This window comes from Delphinus delphis, chromosome 19 (assembly GCF_949987515.2).
Source record: "Delphinus delphis chromosome 19, mDelDel1.2, whole genome shotgun sequence".
Classification (NCBI taxonomy): domain Eukaryota; kingdom Metazoa; phylum Chordata; class Mammalia; order Artiodactyla; family Delphinidae; genus Delphinus; species Delphinus delphis.
This window is the reverse complement of record NC_082701.1, coordinates 28,054,459-28,075,115: the sequence shown is the minus strand read 5'-3', so window position 1 is coordinate 28,075,115 and position 20,657 is coordinate 28,054,459. Positions and strand designations below refer to the sequence as shown.

Here is a 20,657-nt window from a genome sequence, read left to right as displayed (position 1 = left end):
TTTTCGCATGTAGCTATCCAGTTTTCCAAACCTCATCTGTTGAAGAGACTGCCGTTTCCCCACTGTGAGCTTTTTCCAACCTTGTCAAAAATCTTTTGGATGCATACGCATGGTGTTATTTCTGCACTCTCTATTCTGTTCCATTGGTCTACATATCTATCTTTACACCAGTAGCACATCATCTTAATTACCATTGCTTTGCAATGTGATTTGAAATGAGGCAGAGTTGTGTTTTTCTTTTTCCAAGATTATTTCAGCTTTTCAGGGTCCCTTCAGATTCCATAAGAAAATTAGGATGGTTTTTTCTATTACTGCCACAAAATGTCATAGAGATTTTCATAGATATTGTATTTAATATCACATTAGGTGCTATGGATATTTTAACAACATTGTCTTCAAATCCACAAGCACGAGATGTTTTTCCCATATTTTGTATCTTCTTTCACTTCTTTTAACAATGTATTATAGTTTTCAGTGTACAAGTCTTTCATCTCCTTGTTTTTGTTTATCCCTAAGAGTTTGTTTTTTTAAAAAAATAATCAACAAAATTGACAGCCCTTAATTAGACTAACAAAAAAAGAGAGAAAATTCAAATAGCTAAAATTAGAAATGATTATTTAGTAACGTATTGTTTAGCTTCCATGTGTTTGCGTTTTTTACATTTTTTTCCCTGTAACTGATTTCTAATCTCATAGCATTGTGGTCAGAAAAGATGCTTGATATGACTTCAATTTTCTTAAATTTACTGAGGCTTGATTTGTGAACCAAGAAGTGATCTATCCTGGAGAATGTTCCATGCGCACTTGAGAAGAAAGTGTAATCTGCCGTTTTTTGGATTGAATGTCCTATAAATATCAATTATATCTATCTGGTCTATTGTGTCATTTAAAGCTTGTGTATCCTTATTAATTTTCTGTTCGGATGATCTGTCCATTGGTGTAAGTGAGCTTTTAAAGTCCCCCACTATTATTGTGTTACTGTAGATTTCCTCTTTTAGAGCTGTTAGCGGTTGCCTTATGTATTGAGGCGCTCCTATGTTGGGCGCATATATATTTATAATTGTTATATCTTCTTCTTGGATTGATCCCTTGATCATTATGTAGTGTCCTTCCTTGTCTCTTGTAACATTCTTTATTTTAAAGTCTATTTTACCTGATATGAGTATTGCTACTCCAGCTTTCTTTTGATTTCCATTTGCATGGAATATCTTTTTCCATCCCCTCCCCTTCAGAATGGCCATCATCAAAAAATCTACAAACAATAAATGCTGGAGAGAGTGTGGAGAAAAGGGAACCCTCCTGAACTGTTGGTGGGATTGATTCAGCTATGGAGAACAGTACGGAGGTTCCTTAAAAAACTAAAAATAGAATTACCATATGGCACAGCAATCCCACTACTGGGCATATACCCAGAGAAAACCATAATTCAAAAAAGACACATGCACCCCAATGTTCACTGCAGCGTTATTTACAATAGCCAGGTCATGGAAGCAACCTAAATGCCCATCAACAGACGAATGGATAAAAATGTGAAAAAAAAAAAAATGTGGTACATATATACAATGGAATATTACTCAGTCATAAAAAGGAACGAAATTGGGTCATTTGTAGAGACGTGGATGGATCTAGAGACTGTCATACAGAGTGAAGTAAGTCAGAAAGAGAAAAACAAATATCATATATTAATGCATATATGTGGAACCTAGAAAAATGGTACAGATGAACCGGTTTGCAGGACAGAAATAGAGACACAGATGTAGAGAACGTATGGACACCAAGGGGGGAAAGTGGCGGGGGTGTGTGCGATGAATTGGGAGATTGGGATTGACATATATACACTAATATATATAAAATGGATAACTAATAAGAACTTGCTGTATAAAAAATAAAATTCAAAAATTCAAATAAAATAAAATTAGAAATGAAACAAGAGCCATTAAAACTGATGTCACAGAAATAAAAAGGATTATAACATATAATAAGACCCTCATTGTCCTGAGACCAAAACAAGAGAAAGACAAAAAGAAAACTACAAATCAATATCCCTGATGAATAATGATGCAAAAATCTAAAAGAAAACAGGATCAAACAAAATTCAACACATTAAAAGGATCATACACCAAGAAAAGTGAGACTTACACTTGGAATGTAAGGATGGTTCAACATACAAAAATCAATTAATATAATATACCACATTAACAAACTGAAGAACAAAAGATGATTGATTGATCATCTCAATCAATGCAGAAAAATTATTTGACAAAATTCAACCACTTTCATGATAAAAACACTCAATAAACTAGGAATACATGGAAACTACCTCAATACATTAAAAGTTACATATGCAGAGTCCAAAGCTAATATTACATACAATGCGCAAGACTGAAAGATTTTCCTCTAAGATCAGTAAAAAGGCAAGGATGCCAACTCTCAGTACTACTATTCAACATAGTACTATAAGGTCTAGCCATAGCAACTAGACCAAAAGGGGGGGGGAAAGAAAAAGAAAGAAATACAAGGCATACAAATTGGAAAAGAAAGAAAATTACCTCTGTAATAGATTTTGCAGATTACACACACACACACACACACACACACACACACACACACAATTCAACAAAGTTGCAGGATATAAAATTAGCACTCACAATCAGTTTCATTTCTATACACTAACAAAGACCAAATTAAAAAGGAAATTAAGAAAACAATCCCATTTGCTATATCATCAGATTTATCAACTTTGTTAATCTTTTCAAAGAACCAGTTTTGGATTTTCCCCATCATTTCACTGTTTGTTATTTTGTTGACTGCTGGTCATATTTCTATTATTTACTTCATTTGTCTTGCTTTGGTTATAATTTGCTGTTTTTGAAATCTCTTAATGGAGAGCTAAGATTATTAATTTAGGACCACTTTTCTACTATAACCATTTAAAGTTGTAATTTTCCCATTATTCAATAATATAGTTGCAATTATAATTTCTGATATGTTCTATTTCTATGTTCATTGCATTCAAAATATTTTCTAATTTACTTGAGACTCTTTCATTTCATAATTTCATTCTATTATTGATTTCCATTCTTTAGATTTGTTTTATGGTCAATCATATGGTCTATCTTGGAAAATGTTCCAGATGTTCTTGAAAACAATCTTACGTTTGTAGGTTTTGGGGGAAGATTTAGGTCATGTTGGTTGACAGTCTTAATCAAGTCTTCTGAATCTTTAAAAATTTTCTGTATAGTTTTTCCATCAATTATTGAAAGCACAGTATTTAAATCTCAAACTGTAAATGTTAGCTAGAATTTCTTCTTTCAATCTGTCAGATTTTGTTTAATGCTTGCTGCACTATGTTGTTAGGTGTTTACACATTATTAATTGTTTTATCTAGCTATTACATTGACTCTCTTATCATTATGAAACATCCCTCTTTTCCTCTGGCAATATTTCTTGGCTTAAAGTCTTTTATCAGATATTAATATAGCCATTCCAATTCTATTATGGTTATTGTTTGCATGGTACATTTCTTCCATCCTTTTACTTGAAACAATTATGTCTTTGAATCTAAAGTGATTCTGGTCTGACAATCACTGTCTTTTAACTTGAGTCCATTTATAGTTAATATAATTACACATATAATTGGATTTAGGTCTGCCATTTTCCATTTATTTTTATGTCTCAGGTGTTTGTTGTTGCTCTGATCCTCTTCCTTTGTGTTAAACAATTATTTTTAATGTTTACTATTTTTATCTTCTGTTAATTCTTTGGATTAATTTCTTAAGTGGTTACTGTACAGGCTATATAAGGTGCTGTATAGACAACAAGATTACATGTTAATTCCACACTTAATTGCAATAAATTATAGCTCCTTGCTCCAGTATAGCTCCATTTCCTCCCCATTCCTTTGTGCTATTATTATCATGGGAATTATCAACTGAGAAACATCATTATTCCCTAAAACAATCTTCCAATTACATATATGTTGACATGTTTAATGTTGCCCCAAAGGCCTCTGAGACTCTATTTTTTTTTTAACTTTTTATTTTCTATTGGATATAGCAGATTAACAATGTTGTATTAGTTTCAGGTGTACAGCAAAGTGATTCAGTTATACATATACATGTATCTATTATTTTTCAAATTCTTCTCCCATTTAGGTTGTTACATAATATTAAACAGAGCTCCCTGTGCTATACAGTAGGTCCTGTTGGTTATCCATATTAAATATAGCAGTATGTACAGGTCAATCCCAAACTCCCTAACTATCCCTCCCCCTGACACTTCCCCCGTGGTAACCATAAGTTCACCATAAGTTCGTTCTCTAAGTCTGCGAGTCTGTGTCTGTTTTGTAAATAAGTTCATCTGTATCATTTTTTTTTTAGCTTCCACATATAAGCTATATCATACGCTGTTTCTCCTTCTCTGACTTACTTCACTCAGTATGACAATTCCGTCCAGTAATGTACTTATTTTCTGGGGAAAAGATTTGCTTATCTCTTCACTTCATCATAGCTGGGAGTCATTCCCCAATGACCACAAAATTCATACATACAAATCACCCCATATAAGTGGATAATGCTTAGTAAATTTATACAGTTGTATAACCATTACCACATTCTAGATTTAGAATACTTCCAACACCCCCCAAATTTCTTCATGATGACTTTAGAACACCAACCACAAGCCCCAGACAATCCCTAGTGTATATTTCATCTCATCTGCCTTTTCTAAAATTTTTCAAAATATTTCAAATAAATAGAACCATGCGATTTATCTTCCATTTCTTTCTAAACATATAATTTTTTTGTTCAATCATATTGTTTCAGGTATCATTCATTTCTTTGTATTGCTTATGTGTATTCCACTGGATGGAGGGACCACAACATGTGGGTTCACCAAAAAATTCTTGGCAATTTGGATTATTTCCAATTGATTGCTATTATGCATAACGCTGTTATGAATATCTGCACACACATCTTTTTTGTGAAACATGTTTTTATTTCTCTTGGGGAGATACCTAGAAGTGGATTTTCTCAGTCATATGGTAAATATATACTGAACTTTTTAAGAAATAGGAAAAACTGTTTTCCAAAGTATAGATACTTTCATATGTCCACCAATAGAGTGTAAGGTTTCATCTCTCCACATCCTTTCAACAGTTTATACTGTATGTCTTTTTAAGGAAGGGCAATCTATTGGAGACAGAAATTAGAATGGTGGTCAACAGGGAGTGTGAGAACAGGGGGATGGGGAGTTACTGTTTAATGGGTACAGATGATGAAAAGTTCTGGACATGGATAATGGCAATGGTTGTACAACATTGTGAATGTACTTAGTATCACTGAATTGTAAACTTAAAAATGGCTGAATGGCAAATTTTATGTTATATATATTTTACCACAAGTGGGGGAAACATGGGTTATAAATTATTTCTCTCATCTCTCTTTTCCATTCTTCCATTTGACTTTCAAAAATGTTAGGTAAGGAAAACAAGAAAAAGAGAAGAAACTTATAGGAGCAGTCTCCAGGAAAGTGTGTTAAACTAAGTCTGCTAAATAACTGATAGATTGCTTTAGGAAATATGGTATATATACAGAGTTGTGCAACCATTATGACAATCAAATTTAGAACACTTTCATCACCCAAAAGAAACTTCATAACCATTAACAGTCACTCCCCACCTGATTCCCTCCAAACTCCAAGCCCTAGGCAACCAATCTATTTCCTCTCTATGTAGATTTCCCTATTCTGGACATTTCATATAAATAGATTCATACAATATGTATTCATTTGCGACTGGCTTCTTCCACTAAGCGTAAGATTTTCAAGGTTCATTCATTTTGTAGCATGAATCACTACTTCACTTCTTCTTATTGCTAAATAATATTACACTGTATGTATATACCACATTTTATTTAACCATCCATCAATCAGTTGATGTACATTTGGGCTGCTCCTATTTTTTGGCTATTACAAATTATGCTGCTACGAACATTCATGTACAAGTTTTTACATGAAAATATATTTTCATTTCTTTTGGTAACATATCTCCTAAGAGCAAATCTCTTCAGAAACAAATTGCTGAGTCAAATGGTAATAACTCCTTTCCGAAGCGGCTGTACAATTTTATGTTCCCACCAGCAGTGTACCAGGGCTCTCATTTCTGCTTACTGGCCACTGGCATATCATATTTGGAAAGATGGCTATTCAAATCCTTTGCTCATTTTAAAATAAGGCTATTTATCTTTTTATTATTCAGTTATAGGAGTTCTTTCAATATTCTGGATACACACACAAATGAATGCAAGTAAAACAAATGGTGAGAGCTGAATATGGTCTGTAGCCTAGTTAACAGTAAAGCGTCATTGTCAATATCCTGGTTTTGCTATTTTACGACAGTTATATAAGATGTCACAGTTTGGGGAAACTATCTTCAACTTACTGTGAGTCTACAATTATTTCAAAATTAAAAGTGAAAAATGTAGAGCAGGGACTTCCCCAGTGATCCAATGGCTAAGACTCCACGCTCCCAGTGCAGGGGGGGCTGGGTTTGATCCCTGGTCAGGGAACTAGATCCCACATGCTGCAACTAAAGATCCCGTGTGCCACAACTAAAACAAGATCCTGCATGCCGCAACTAATAAAAGATCCCACATGCCACAACTAAAAAGATCCCGCATGCCAGGCACAGCCAAATAAATAAATATATTCTTTTAAAAGAGTATTAAAAAAATGTAGAGTATACTGCAAGCTTTTTGATTTCTTTCATGCTGATAGGTGACAAGTGGTATCTTAGGGTAGTTTTGTCTTTCTCTCATAACAAGTCAAGTCTAAAGATTTTACACCATTTGTAAGTATTTTATTTTTTCACTGAAATATTTTGTCCTTTGCCCACTTCTCTATTTTAACTCAATCTTATGATTCCCTTTCCTTTCATATATTATAACCCTATACCTCTCCTTCCAATACAATTAGCACTGAGTACTCTACTTCATGGTACTAATACAGAAGCCATCCAGCAAAAAGGCTCATTAATCTTGGTGAATACCAAAACCTCATGCCACTATATAGGATTCTTCGAATGTTCTCTTTATGAACTTCACAAATATAACAACCAGATACTTTTGTAGAGATTCTCTCCACTGCATCATCATCTTGCCTAAAATATCAATATCAAGTCAATACCAGCGATATCCCAATACAGTTGTCCTGAGACATTTAATTTTTACTCACTACTTAACTAAACAGGCTAAACCCCCAAGCATATGTAGCAACAACTTGCGTTTGTTAAAACAAAGCAAAGCAAGGTGGATACAAGGTGGATAAGGCTTTATCATATGAACAAAAAGACAGACAAACACCATAGGAACCATCAAATTACTATGAATAACACTTGTATTTGCAACCAGGGCAAGAAATAGCTCTAGTTTATGTTATCATTCTGGAGCGTTTTTCTTTGATTAGAGACTTTGCCACCTTGTTAAACTAAAATTATATAAATTTATAAAGGCAAATTTTATCGCTTAACTTATCCTAGCCACGAAATGCTTTTAAATAAAACATGAAAGTAACACAGATAAAAATGGACAAAGTCAAGCAAATACATTCCCCTTTAATGCAGGCACCATACAGTGATCCTGTCACCATCAAATCAAACTAATCAATTCAGCATCAGAAAGATGGTGAATCAAATTTTATACACTATCCCTGTAAACATGAAAATATATTTATTAAAGGCTCAATGGCTTTAAACAGCAAAAGTGCACATAATGTCAGCTTTAGTTCCTGATATGTATAGGGACAAGAAGAAACACTACAGCTAAGGTCAAACATCAGTGGGAAAGGGCTAAAAGTGATAAATCCATGACATTAACCACTGCAGTCTTTCTAATACAATCCAGCATAACCTAAAAACAGCTTTGTACTTCAACTGAACTATTTATTAGAGACAAAAATGTCTTCCTGACAAAAAACAGATTCACATTAATAAAAGAAGACAGTATTATATTGAGGAAATTTTATTGCTTAAAAAAATATTTATAATTCCTTAAAAATGCACATAGCAACTTATTATTTATTTCCTGTCTTTTAATAGAATTTTTAAATCAATCAAAACTGCAGAATATGTTATAAGTAGGAATGAAAAGAGATTATGCTCCCAACAAATAATAGAAAAGATAAAACTTTTCAGGTTGAGCAACACTTTCACTTTTTTAACTTTTAAAAGCTAACATTTCTATGATTCTTATTTCCTAATGAACAACTTTACTTGTTTCCAGGGTTAACAATGCACTTATACAGAAAAATGAACTTTTGTACAATCTACTGTTCGCTTCCATATTCCAAATGTGAGAATTCCAATTTAAAGTTATAAAAAGTTAACAAAGAACTAGGGGAAAAAAAACCCCAAAGAAACCACATGTGAAAACACAAGACCAAATGCTATGCTTTTCGTATAAATTAAATTTTTCTTTTTACTCATTACATAAATTAATGAGTTATAGCTCTATTTCATCAAAAATAATGAGATAACATTTTCAACTTTTAAATTACCACAAATCAGTCTGTCAACAAATGCTAGATTCTTAACAGATTTCAATCCACTCACCAAACTAGACAGTGTTGAGGAGGGTTGTTACTACTTAGTAAATGTGGGTGGCCTTGGAGGTGAATTAATTAAGAATCGAAGGACAAAAGAAAATATTTTTTACTTTAACACTCATAAAACACTAAGGGTTTATATATTTAATTCCAATTTAAAAAGAGAACATCTGTATGTGTCTATCAACTTGAGCTAATTAACACAACTTAAAAAAAAAAGTCATTACAGTCAACTGAAAAGTTTGCTAGCACTTCATTAAAATGAGTTTTAAACAGGAATACAAGTCTGTAACATATCTGATTAACCACAAAGTTAAGATGGGAAAGGCAGAGAATTGTATTATTCAGATTTTAAATAAAATATAATAGCCAGATTCAATAACCCAGAAATTCAAAGATTTTTGGGGGTGTTTTAATTGCAGCACAGTCCATATTTTTTTGAAATGCCACTTGATCTTACTATAGGAATTAGTATATGAGTACCAGCCAAATGTAATCTTTCATCAAGATGTAGAACCACATATACTGGAAGCAGATTTTCTCAAAAGAACATGCAATATTTAGGGTTAATATTTTAATGGCTCACATAATTATGTTCTGAAAATGGAATTAAATATAAATTCTATATAAAATTAAAATAATTTCTATTTCCAAATCTTGCTCTACTCCTATCTCATTCTAGTAATCAGGTTTACATTGTGTATTTATAGCAAGGATCACAAACCATGAAAATTACCTTCCTTTCAAAAATGTATTTTAAAATTCATGACCATGATTCAAAAGAAAATACTGTCTATGAATGTATGAGGGAGAAAAACAAAACCCAACTGGTTTCTTTCTAGCAAGACTTACATAAGCATAACGTATTTCTCCATGTTTATAATCACTCCTAAATGTTTCTGAACATAGGCTGTAAAAATCTATTTTATGTGAAGATATAAGATCTTATAATAAGTTATTACCATTTATATATTCTAATACACTCTTTGAGATTTTTTTATATTTTTCCATATTTATAAGGAGGTATCTGTAATAAAATTTGTAATACAATTTATTAATATTATTGTCATTTATTACCATCATAATTAGTCATAATTAGTCTAAGTTATAACAAGTGTCATTAAAAAAAAGAAACAGTACTAAACAGTATAAATGAGATATATAATTATTTATTTATGGAACAAATGTCCTGATGAAGAGATAGCAAGAGAATTCTATAGAACCTCAATTTTACCTTCAGGTTTGATACATTAACAATGTCTGAAATAATAGGTTTTAACATGTTACTCATCATTTTTTAAAAGGGTCTACACCATTTATAGTTTTTATAAAATATTGGCTATATTCCCTGTGTTGTACAATAATTACTCATCATTTTTTGAAAAAAACAAAATTCTAACCTGAGATAACCTTAATTTTCTACAATTCCAAATTAACACATCTCCAAATACATTTTGTATGATCTTGATTCCAAATGATAATGTTAGTTACTCCATCCTCTGCACAAAATGAACATTACATGCATCACATGTTCTTACCTGGCCCTCTCCAACTGTCTCAGTGTCGATTACTGTGATGATGCCTGGGACCAGAGGACTCCGCCTTGAATTACTATGGATGGCGACATCATCTTCTGTCACACCTGAAGGCAGCGTGCCTGTCAGCTGAGTCACCACCTTCCCAACCATTGTCAGGCCAGTTTTCAATGTCTATACAATGAAAGGTAAAATGTATGACTTCACATCAGTATTTGGATTCTAAATAGTAATACATGTTTTGTTAATTCACATTAAATTCTTTATTCTCTAACAAGCTTATATGTAGCAGTGCACTGTCACAGAAATTCAGTCTGATTTTTATACGATCTTAAATTTTAGTTAGAAAATTGGTATTAGATTGAGTGAATCAGTAGATTCCCCAAAGCCAGCATGGTGAGAATAAAGCTATAGGTAAATAATTAAAGAGTTTGTTTCACATGAGGATACAATTATACTTTTATTAACAATATTTATTTTTCCCCTCTCCTCAATGCATATAACTTAAAATATGTGAAATATTAAGAAGTAGCAACTATGTGATGTTCTATTTTTTAAACAGTATAAATCTAATACTGAGTCAACTTTTTAGCAGGAAAAAGACTGAGATACTGGTAGAATTCATATGTGAAAACAACTTTGATTCCAAAGTAAATCTATAATATGATGTTATATAATATTGTACATCAAGATTTGGCATGTAGAAAATACAGTCTCCATCTAAGATACTTTTTACTAGATGAATGAAATGTCATATAAAATTAACCAAGAAGGTTCTTTTCTCTCTGCTAACAGAAAACAATTTAATGTAATGGTCCTAATATATTAATTCAATTAAAGACAACTTAAGACGTTTCAGAATTACATTTTAGTTCCATTTCATTGAAAACAAAGAGATGAAACTAACTCATGTGCATGTTTTCTTTTATGTGAATCTCATCTGATTATTCTCATAACCACTAACAAACAATCATGTTAAGTAACGGGGTTTTCTCTTTCTGTCCGAAAGGGAAGAAAGTGAAAACAAAGAGAAAATTATGTGATTCATAAGCATATTAACATATCTAATCATTAGAGCCAAAATAAGTTGTTTAGATTACATGGACATATCAGAAATTATGTATGATACAATAGACACATATCCTCATACTGTGAGGAAAAGTTTTTATTAAAATACTTCAAATTAATCTTCAATACCATGACTTGCTCTTTTTAAAATAATTATGGACCTATATTCTAGCATATGCTACAGCTAAATTTTAAAATGTATATTATATATACAGCATTTCAAATATTAATTTATAAATGCTACTAGGCAAAAAAAGGTTGTTTATAAAGGCCTAAATGTAATTTAAACAACAACCAGATGGAACTAAAAAAAAAAAACGAAACAGGGCTTCCCTGGTGGCGCAGTGGTTGAGAGTCTGCCTGCCGATGCAGGGGACACGGGTTCGTGCCCCAATCCAGGAAGATCCCACATGCCGCGGAGCGGCTGGGCCCATGAGCCATGGCCGCTGAGCCTGCGCGTCCGGAGCCTGTGCTCCGCAACGGGAGAGGCCACAACAGTGACAGGCCCACGTACCGCAAAAGAAAAAAAAAAAAAAAAAGAAACATACATAATATATGTATTATTTTACTGTAGCTACGTTCCATGGAAACTTGATTATGAACTCAGAAATGGTTAAGGCTCTTTAACAAAAATGATTTGGATAGATATCCTCAAACACCTCTACTCTTTAAAGAAGAGAAAATTGAGGCTACAGAAGTTAAAGAAAATGGCAGCTCAAACAGCCAGCCAACGACAAAGCCAGAACTCAAAACCAGGACTATCTCCAAACCACTATCCAGTATTGCCTTGTAATCTATTCCTGTTACTACCTGTGATCTCACACACTTCATGAATTCAGTACACAAATGCATACTGGGAAGGAGAAATGAAAACCGTAATAGTGTATCCTAATAAATACTTAAATAAAATAATCAGCAAAGCCATTTGCTGAATTCAAGCAAAATGATATAACTTACAGCTGACTGAAACCAAGAAAAAGCCACAAATCAATTGTAACTGTTTTGTTTAGTGCTAAAAACTCAAACTGCAGTGATTATAAAACACATTAGTGCTCCTCAATTAGCAGCCAAACATTTATTTCAATAATTCACAAGAAATGACTTACACAAAGTCTGTTAGAGTGTTGTCAAGAAAGCCTCTGAAGGACCAACAAAACCAGGCGCCACAGTATATTGATGTCAAAAGCGGGCCAGGAAGCCTGATTAACCTCTGAGATGCTTCAGCTGATGTACTTACTCCATTAATGCTAATGGAGATGCTCCCACTTAAACGGAGCTATCCCTTTATCAAAGGAATGCCTTTCAGGTTTAAAGTCTTTAATTGTTTATCCTCCCTGTTTGCCCTTGAGCTAATTATTTCATGCTCTTATACCAATGAAAAGGAATAAAACTAAAATAACTGGAGCACACAGAAAGTGGAAGTAACATACCAAAGCAAACCACAAGATAAAGGGAAAAGTTAATAGAAGAGAACTAGGAAAAAAACTCCAGAAAGAGGGGAAAAACAGTAGTATATTTCAGCGTTAAAGGCTAATATTACAGAAAGAGTTAATGATGCTTCTAAAAAAAAAAAACAACAACTTAGGACTATTGGTTGGGTCTTCTTATCAGTGGACAAAAAATTAAACCCAAAATTTAACAGTCATCAAATCTTTACTTTGTATAGTAAGTAACATGACGGTACTATCTATCATAGCTCATTAACTTTCAAATAAGGTCTAACGCAGGGTGTGAGAGAGGGGTGCTGGAAGCTTTCTACATTAGTAAAGACCTTTGCCTCTAGGAGAAATTTGTTTCCATGTTAGAGTCATATCAGCGAGCACTAGTGTCCTCACAATCTGAAGAATATTACAAGAATATTCACATAACTAATCTGTACTGTAAAGTGCTGAACATAAGACTATAACGAATGTGTCAGATAATCTACTGTGACCAAAAATTCAAATGAGCATGGTTCTTATTCTGTTCTGTTGCAGACAGATTTGCCAAAGGGTCACTAGTCATCTTTAACCTTTCTCAGGCCATATCAGTTGTCCTCCCTATCCATTAGGACTAATGGTGCTGCTTTCACAAAAGCTGTTAGTTGTCATTAAGAAGTTATCAGATAACAGGAGAAAACAGAGGCATTTTTATTAAATCAATTTACAACGCTGGGGTTAAAACACATTAAAAGGAAAAATCAAATAAAACAGTTATAAGGTAACTAGAATATATGGACCAAGATTTAATAAATATTTCAAAATAATCCAATTTGAACAATTTCAATATTAAACTTCTTCCTTCAATACGACCTCAGAGAATTTTTCACTATTATATTCTTTATAAGGAAAGCCAAATTATTTGGAAAGATGAATTTTAAGTGCTATTTGAAAATCCAGGAAAAAAAAAAAGATTATTTCCTCTAAAGAGATCCAAACACATATACAATTAATATAATTTATACTTACAATTGTAATGTAAGACATAAAAGAGAATTAAAAATTTAATAATTATTCCTTCTATATAACAATGTGGTTAACCTATATGAAGCCACACGAGAAGCTATCAGAGAGAGAACAATATTAATGATTACTCTGTCAAAGGAAGTGTAGCATTCTTTTTTTTTCCAAATTCATTATTACATTTATTCCATTATTGAATTCATTTATTGACTGCTACATATTGGGTTTACAGAAATGAACAAAATATAGTCCCCGACCTCAAGGAATTCACCATCTAGTGGGAGAGACTAATAAACTGACAATCATAAACAATTATACACACACACATATGTTACCAAACCAGGTTCATCTTGCCCAACACACAGGAAGCCAAAAAGCTGAGACATCGAGGTTTGTAGCAAAGAGAAGTTTTCTTCACAATATAGCCAAGCAAGAAGACAGGAGAACAAATCTCAAATGCACCTCCCTGAAGGCAAGGGGCTCAGGGTATTTATGTGATAAAGAATAAAGAAGCAGGGCGGTCTGAGGTGTGGGGAGTGTGGGAAGCGTGGGGGAAAATGATTGGGAAAAAATGTACAGGCATAACAAAGCTACAGGTCTCTGCACATTCAAAAGGTCATGGAGCAGACCCTTGCACAGGCCCAGGTGAAGGGTAGGTGGCCCCATCCAGTCTTTTTTTCTTTTTCAATAAAAGTGTTTCTTTCATTTTTTTTAACTTTACTTTTTTTATACAGCTGGTTCTTATTAGTTATCTATTTTATACATATTAGTGTACACATGTCAATCCCAATCTCCCAATTCACACCACCACCTCCCCACCCCACTATCCCCGTGTGGTGTCCATCCGTTTTTTCTCTACATCTGTGTCTCTATTGCTGCCTTGCAAACCGGTTCATTTGTACCATTTTTCTAGATTCCACATATATGCATTAATATATTTGTTTTCCTCTTTCTGACTTCACTCCGTATGACAGTCTCTAGATCCATCCACGTCTCTACAAATGACCCAATTTCGTTCCTTTTTATGGCTGAGTAATATTCCATTGTATATATGTACCACATCTTCTTTATCTATTCATCTGTCGATGGACACTTACGTTGCTTCCATGACCTGGGTATTGTAAATAGTGCTGCAATGTACATTGGGGTGCATGTGTCTTTTTGAATTATGGTTTTCTCTGGGTATATGCCCAGTAGTGGGATTGCTGGGTCATATGGTAATTCTATTTTTAGTTTTTTAAGGAACCTCCATACTGTTCTCCATAGTGGCTGTATCAATTTACATTCCCACCAACAGTGCAAGAGGGTTCCCTTTTCTCCACACCCTCTCCAGCATTTGTTGTTTGTAGATTTCCTGATGATGCCCATTCTAACCAGTGTGAGGTGATACCTCATTGTAGTTTTGATTTGCATTTCTCTAATAATTAGTGATGTTGAGCAGCTTTTCATGTGCTTCTTGACCATCTGTATGTCTTCTTTGGAGAAATGTCTATTTAGGTCTTCTGCCCATTTTTTGATTGGGTTGTTTGTTTTTTTAATATTGAGCTGCATGAGCTGTTTATATATTTTAGAGATTAATCCTTTGTCCACTGATTCATTTGCAAATATTTTCTCACATTCTAAGGGTTGTTTTTTCATATTGTTTACAGTTTCCTTTGCTGCGCAAAAACTTTTAAGTTTCATTAAGTCCGTTTGTCCATTTCCATTGTTTATTTTTGTTTTTATTTCCATTACTCAAGGAGGTGGATCAAAAAAGATCTTGCTGTGATTTATGTCAAAGAGTGTTCTTCCTACGCTTTCCTCTAAGAGTTTTATAGTGTCTGGTCTTACATTTAGGTCTTTAATCCATTTGGAGTTTATTTTTGTGTATGGTGTTAGGAAGTGTTCTAATTTCATTCTTTTACATGTAGCTGTCCAGATTTCCCAGCACCACTTATTGAAGAGGCTGTCTTTTGTCTATTGTATATCCTTGCCTCCTTTACTAAATATAAGGTGACCATACGTGTGTAGGTTTATCTCTGGGCTTTCTATCCTGTTCCATCGATCTGTATTTATGTTTTTATGCCAGTACCATATTGTCTTGCTTACTGTGGCTTTGTAGTATAGTCTGAAGTCAGGGAGTCTGATTCCTCCAGCTCCGTTTTTTTTCCCGCAAAATTACTTTGGCTATTCAGGGTCTTTTGAGTCTCCATACAAATTTTAAGATTTTTTGTTCTAGTTCTGTAAAAAATGCCATTGGTAATTTGATAGGGATTGCACTGACTCCGTAGATTGCTTTGGGTAGAACAGTCATTTTCACAATATTGATTCTTCCAATCCAAGAACATGGTATATCTCTCCACCTGTTTGTATCATCTTTATTTCTTTCACCAGTGTCTTATAGTTTTCTGAGTACAGGTCTTTTACCTCCTTAGGTAGGTTTATTCCTAGGTATTTTATTCTTTTTGTTGCAATGGTGAATGGGATTGTCTCCTTAATTTCTCTTTCTGATCTTTCGTTGTCAGTGTATAGGAATGCAAGAGATCTCTGTGCATTAATTCTGTATCCTGCAACTTTACCAAATTCATTGATTAGCTCTAGTAGCTTTCTGGTGGCATCTTTAGGATTCTCTATGTATAGTATCATGTAATCGGCAAATAGTGACAGTTTTACTTCTTCTTTTCCAATTTGTAGTCCTTTTCTTTCTTTTTCTTCTCTAATTGCCATGGCTAGGACTTCTAAAACTATGTTGAATAACAGTGGCAAGAGTGGACATCTTTGTCTTGTTCCTGATCTTAGAAGAAATGCTTTCAGTTTTTCACCACTGAGAATGATGTTTGCTGTGGGTTTGTCGTATATGGGCCTTCATTATGTTGAGGTAGGTTCCCTCTGTGCCCCCTTTCTGGAGAGTTTTTATCATAAATAGGTGTTGAACTTTGTCAAAAGCTTTTTCAGCATCTATTGAGATGATCATATGGCTCTTATTCTTCAATTTATTAATATGGTATATCACACTGATTGATTTGCATATATTTAAGAATCCTTGCATCCCTGGGATAAATCCCACTTGACCATGGTGTATGATCCTTTTAATGTGTTGTTGGATTCTGTTTGCTGGTATTTTGTTGAGGATTTTTGCACCTATATTCATCCGTGATATTGGTCTGTAATTTTTTTTGTTGTATCTTTTTCTGCTTTTGGTATCAGGGTGATGGTGGCCTAGTAGAATGAGTTTGGGAGTGTTTTAATAAATGTTTCAAAATAATCCAATTTGAACAATTTCAATATTAAAATTCTTCCTTCAATACGACCTCAGAGAATTTTCCGCTATTATATTCTTCATAAGGAAAGCCAAATTATTTGGAAAGATGAATTTTAAGTGCTATTTGAAAATCCGGGGTGGGCAAAAAAGATTATTTCCTTGAAGGAGATCCAAGCACATATATAATTAATACAATTTATACTTACAATTGTAATGTGAGACATAAAAAAGAATTAAAAATTTAATAATTAATCCTTCTATATAACAAAGTGGTTAACCTACATGAAGCCACATGAGAAGCAGTCGTCAGAGAGAGAAAAATATTAATGATTACTCTGTCAAAGAAAGTGTAGTATTCTCTTAAGGAGCACATACTACATGGCTTTTCAAATATTCTCCATGTTATATATCTCATGGTAATATATCATATTACCTAGAAATTATTAAAATGGTAAGAAATAATAAGAAGAAATTTTATTTTCTATTTTCAGTAATGACAGGCTAGGTAAATCAGATCAATCCTACCAATGAAAACAAGTAGGAAAACCGGGGAGTTTATTTTTCTTTAATTCTGCTTGAAGTTACTGAATATTGAACAAAACAGTGATGAGTTACTAGGTCAAAATCCAAGAGAACAAGGAAATCCAGACATGTGAGCTGGTATTTAGGCCTAAATGCACAGGATGATTCTAGAGGGGGCTTCTAAGAGACTGAGTAGTGCTTTTGATAGACTTGTGGAACTAGGTAGTCATGTTCAAGGGGGTCTACTTTCCCTGCATGCTTTGGGTTGAAACATAAAGGGACATACAATAGAAATAAGAGTGAACCTGTAGTAATCAGGATCTTACAGCTATTTCAGGTGACCTTTATTTAAATAATTTAAGTAATTCTCAATCTGTGAAATTGGATTAAGATGATCCAAGCCTAGATCTCAAACTCACATCTGTTTCTACAAATCTTTTTTAAAAATTCTAGCAAACAAGGAGTCAAGACATCATAAATGAGAACTAACAGTAAACAACAAAAACACAACTAAAAGGGAGCCAGATAGTGAAATGATCAGAAACAGACCATGTCTACTATGTTTAAATAGTTTGGCAATTTGAGAAAAACTGAATTCTAGAGAACCAGAAACTATCACTATTTACTAAAATGTTTTATCAATGCATATATGTTCGATTTTATCAAACGCTTTTGGTGCATATATTGAGATAATTTGTATCATTTTCTCCTTTATTCTGCTAATGTGGCAAATTACACTCACTGATTTTGAGTAGTAAACCAGCCTTAATTGTGGAATTATCCCAAATGGATTATGACACATCATCCCTCTGTGTATTTTTTTTTTCTGCTAGTATTTTGTTTAGGATTTTTCCTATCTATGTTAATGAGCAAGACAGGACTATAGCTTTCCTTTTTCATAATGCTCTTGTTAAGTTTCAATATCAAGGTGATCTTAAATCATGAAACAAGATGAGGCATAACCTGACCTTTTTATTCTATAGAAGAGTTTTCATAATATTGCCATTGTTTATTTTTTTTTAACTGAATTATAGTTGATTTACAAGATTGTGTTAGTTTCAGGTGTATGGCAAAGTGATTCCACTACATATTTTTTTTCAGATTATTTTCCATTATAGGTTATTACAAGATATTGAATATAGTTCCCTGTGCTATACAGTAAATCCTTATTGTTTATCTATGCCATTGTTTATTCATAAACATTAGATAGAATTCTCTGGAGAAGGTATCTAAATATGACAGTATCTTTGTGAGATTTTTCTTTCCTTAGCAAAGTTCTATATCCACTTAGACAACAAAGTACAGGAATTATAAGTGTACACCATGATAAATTTTCACAAGTGAACATACTAATATAACAGGAGTGTAATCTATAATATAACAGTAAAAATTATAAAGTAATATATTTATAACTACACTACTTAATTATGGAAGTCATTTTTATGTTCTTATCATGGAAAACTGGAACTAAGTCGGCTAAATAACACTGATGCTGCCTAATTACTCTGTTTCAGATTTCTCTTCACTGAAATAACCATAATTTTTTCATACAGAGGAGAAAAGTAAACCATTCTTATAAAGATTCTGAAATCTAAAATATATGGGGCTGTAAGCAAAAAGCCATTCAATAATTCCCTTTGAGTGAAAAATATGTAATGCTTCTCTCATCAAACCACATCATGTAAGCATTTGTGATCAGTCTTGAAGTATTTTTGTATTTGTTTTACATAAAACAGTGTGACCTTTGATTCCCTCCCTGTGGTTTGTTTTAAACTGTTGTTCTTTTCTGAATAGTTGTGCTTTCTATTACATGCTGTCATTTAGATTCACTATGTCATCCCTATTATTAGAATTGTTTTGTTGTATACTTCACAATTCAAAAGGATGGTGATTATAAGGATACCTTATAATCAGCATAAAGTTTACGAGCCATCATCATAATTAACCCTCGCACATACACAAAAAGAACTCACTTGACAAACATGCAGGGGGCAGCTCTGTGACATGAAAGGATCTTTGAATGCGCCAGGGATTTCGCTCAAAGTTTTGTTAAGGAATAATATTTTTTTTTATGTCAAGAAGATTCATAAATGTTCAAAAATGCAAAGGGATGTCAGTATAGGTAGAATGATGCAAATCACACACACACACACACACACACACACACGCACACACACACAAATCCAGAAGTTACTACTTAAAACATGTAAAGCTTCTTTCCAAAGTAATTAGATTACAGACTTTGACCTAGCTAACAGACTTAAATATTTTAAATTGGATAAATACAAACCTTATAATCATTACAATAGAATATAAAGTATGATTTAGGAAACTTAAGAGATTAAATACCTAATCATTTTAAGTCACCAGTTCTCTTGAGTGACAAAATAATTCTGACTTACTTAAGTTTGTTCGGCCTTTGCAAATGAAAAGGGAACGTGATAATTACTCCACAAAATCGTACCTCCTAGAGACTACTGGATACTTACTTTAGCAGCACTAATGACTGTGGCAGTATAAGACTGAATGTTGTCTCCACAGGCTCCACCACGGGACTGATGACATCGAATCAACTGGAAAGAGAGAGAATGACCAGAAAGTTATTTCTATTAAACTGTTTAACTCTACAGGCTCTTAAGATAGAGCTTATTTACCATGCAGAATGATGGTGGTGGGTGGGAATGTTTGCATGAGTGTTTTCCAGACAAACAGCTAAAAGCCCTGCTGAGACACTTTTACCCCTTTTTATAATCTACTGGTGCCACTCAAGCAGTTTCATGCTCAAATACGATTTTTAATTACAAGATGAATAGTCTTTAAGAATTCATAAACTCTGAAATGGTAGGATTTGAGATCTGGCAGGCTTTCCACAAATAAATTTTAGAAACATAATCAAAGGACTTAGCCATGACTTCCTAACATTAAATATTTAACATGCTAACAAACTGGAGGTTTTGTCCTCTTAATTCCTACATAAAGATTGTAAAAGGAAACTTTAAAAAACAGACAAAAGAATGTGCCATATTTCCATTTTCAATTGTGTTTGTGGGGAAGTGGCACAAATTATGCATAAATCAACTATGACACATAATAGCTGTCCACTTCAGAGGGCTCACCAGTTTTAACATTAGAATGAAAAAGACATGCCCTTATTCATAAATAAGTAAATCAAACTGTCAATTTCCAAAGTGAATCAGTAGTTTGACATGCATGATTCTCTCATGAGCTGAGCAATTAACCAAGACTAAATTCT

At 33.3% G+C, this 20,657-nt stretch overlaps 1 protein-coding gene across 3 annotated transcripts in view; it reads right to left on the bottom strand.

The window, feature by feature from the left end:
- The window catches only part of BCAS3 (BCAS3 microtubule associated cell migration factor), a 572,392-nt gene that overhangs the window by 402,335 nt on the left and 149,400 nt on the right, over positions 1-20,657 (bottom strand). For all 3 annotated transcript variants that reach the window (XM_059997244.1, XM_059997243.1, XM_059997246.1), the window contains exons 11-12: positions 19,894-19,977; positions 10,136-10,306 (exon numbers count right to left, since the gene is read on the bottom strand). In XM_059997244.1, coding sequence (XP_059853227.1) covers positions 10,136-10,306; positions 19,894-19,977 — 255 coding nt within the window. The remainder of the gene's footprint in view (positions 1-10,135; positions 10,307-19,893; positions 19,978-20,657) is intronic.